Source organism: Amblyomma americanum, chromosome 5 (genome assembly GCF_052857255.1).
Source record: "Amblyomma americanum isolate KBUSLIRL-KWMA chromosome 5, ASM5285725v1, whole genome shotgun sequence".
Lineage (NCBI taxonomy): Eukaryota > Metazoa > Arthropoda > Arachnida > Ixodida > Ixodidae > Amblyomma > Amblyomma americanum.
The window spans coordinates 24,475,304-24,477,734 of NC_135501.1; the positions used below are offsets into that span (position 1 = coordinate 24,475,304).

General features: G+C 47.3%; 1 protein-coding gene across 1 annotated transcript; it reads right to left on the reverse strand.

Moving 5' to 3' along the window:
* Window positions 1–218: 218 nt before the first annotated feature.
* On the reverse strand, window positions 219–719 carry LOC144133742 (uncharacterized). Its single transcript, XM_077666865.1, has one exon. The coding sequence runs from the start codon at window positions 717–719 to the stop codon at window positions 219–221; it is 501 nt and encodes a 166-aa protein (XP_077522991.1).
* Window positions 720–2,431: the final 1,712 nt, after the last annotated feature.

Sequence of the window (2,431 nt, forward strand, 5' to 3'; positions counted from 1 at the left end):
ATTCCGACCACTTGGTCTGCATATGTGGCTAATTTCTTTACAGTGTTGGTGTTGTCATTCTTGTTGATAAACATGCCTAGGATCCTCAATTCCTCGACCCGGGGCAGTTCCAGGCCTGCCACCACCACTTTACGGTCTACTTCTCTTGTTCCTGCCGTCGCTATTATACACAAAGAGCTATGACTTCTGCGGTGAGCACGCCAGGCCTCTTTCGGCCGCTACTTAACCACTATGTCTGCTGCCCTTTGCATACTGCACTCAATTTCCACGTCGCTTCCGCTATTCATCCACTTGTTTATGCCGTCCGCGTACATGCTGAATTTTAGATCGGGGATCTTGTTCAGCATGGCCGAGAGACCTCTTATCGCTATGTCAAATAGGAAGGGGGACAGTACGGCTCCTTGCGGGGCACCTTTGCTGCCCAGCCCTATGCTGAGGGACTCTGCATCCTGGAATATAATCACCGCCTCCCTCCCTCGGAGAAAGCCCTTGATGTACTCGTATGTTCTCTTGCCCACGTTTACCTTCTCCAGATCTCTGAGCACCGCCTCATGTCGAACGTTTTCGAAGGCCTTCGTGAGGTGAAGAACTAGGATCACCTTGGTATCTAATTCTTTCTTGTCTTTAATGTCATGTTTGAGTCTGAGCATTACATTCTGCGTGCTGAGCTTAGGTCCAAGGTCCACCATCTCGTGCGGCCACAGGTTTCCGTCTTCCATGTATTTCGTTAACCTCGTTTGCACTACGTGCTCCATGAGTTTCCCCACTCTCGACGTTAGCGAAATCGGACTTTAGTTTTCCAATTTTGGTTCCTTCGCCTGCTTGGGGATGAGAACAACCTTTGCCTGTTTCCACTCCTCCGGCAATTTACCTTCCTTCTATACTTTGTTCATGCATCGCGCAGTCGCCTCTATCGAGTCGTCGCCTAGGATCCGGAGCATCACATTGGATATTTTATCCGGGCCATGGGCCGAGGGAGTCTTTAGCCGAGCGATAGGCGCTCCGATCTCCGCTACCATAATGTCGGCGTCTAGCTCTTCATTTTCTGCTCCTCCATATTCTGACTGTCCTATTTCCGTCGCGTCCCGTATGTAAATGTCCCTGAGCGTGTCCATGAGCTGTTTGGCCGTCCCCTGGAAAGCGTGTCTTGCTTTCACCTTGTTATCGCTCGCTGCCTGTTTGGATTTGCCCGGGTCGAGGAGGTGCCTCAGTATGTTTCACATCTTTGCTAGGCTCATGCCTCTTTCCATCTCGTCGCACCTGCGGTACCAATTTTGCTTGTTTAGTTTGATCGCATACGTTTCCATTTCCTGGGTGTGTCTGGCTAGCGAACGCCTCAAGTTTCTTTTCCATTTTTTAAATTTGAGTCTCTTCTAGGGCCTTTTTTAATTGCCGCATCATATGACGTCACATCTTTGACGCCACACCACATTTTTTTTCTTTACAGACGTCGATGTAACCCACCCACACTTTTGGCGTCTACGGTGACAGGTGACCCCGGACGCCATTTTGTCGCTTTTTTCCACTTGTCTCTAATTAATTAACTAATTACACCAGATGCACCTCATGATTTCTCCTGCGAGATTTTTTGATAACCTATCTAATGCAACCATTCTTTTTCTTATTACTCAATTCGTTCGGACGTTATCGTGATGAGAGCTGTTGCGTGTGGGGCCCTTATATCCCTCTCACACGGGCACTTGTAAGGCCTTAGAAATTAAGGTCCTTTGCCCCAAAGGCGCGTGACGCGCATCTACACGGCAAAGCGTCGAGACCTTTGCGATAAAGGTCCGTAGCCGTAAAGGCGGCCGTCAGCGGCCTTAAAGTTGCTTAAAGGAGCAACCCAGGCGGCAGCACCAGCTAGCGAGCTCAAAGAATAAAAAATTGACGCAATTTTTATTTTTATAACGTAACAAACATCTAATTTATCTTATTTACTGGCTAATTTTGCGTTACAGTGCACTTAGCCGTAGAAGAGACTATGACTTAAAACATCTACACTGCTTAGAAAGGACTTGAACGCTTTTCAGCAGCCGCATCGACACACACGTGCTTGCGCTTCTCGCTTCGCTGTTTTTTCTTCGCTTGCTCTTCATGGCAATTACACACTTCGTTCTAACGTCTTGCGGTTCGTCGCTCATGATTACGGCAGCACGCTAACAAGGCACAACCTAATTTCTTTGAAATACGCACAAGAACATAAGCAACAAAGCAAGCTTCTCACACAGAACGAGGAGCCGAACGGAAAAGTGCGCCTACCGTGGTCGGACCGGGAACGATGAAAAGAAAAAACTTTTGTTTCAAAATATTTGTTTCGCACCTTCAAAACGCTTGTTTATTATCGTGATAGCTACTTTTTCCAACATAAACGAAAGCACTAGTCTTATCCTCTTAGCTGAAGTGCTACCGTCTGCTTTAATTTCATAATGTT

Coding starts and splice junctions, on each gene's coding strand:
- LOC144133742 (XM_077666865.1), bottom strand. CDS start 719: ATGGAAGACGGAAACCTGTGGCCGCACGAGATGGTGGACCTTGGACCT.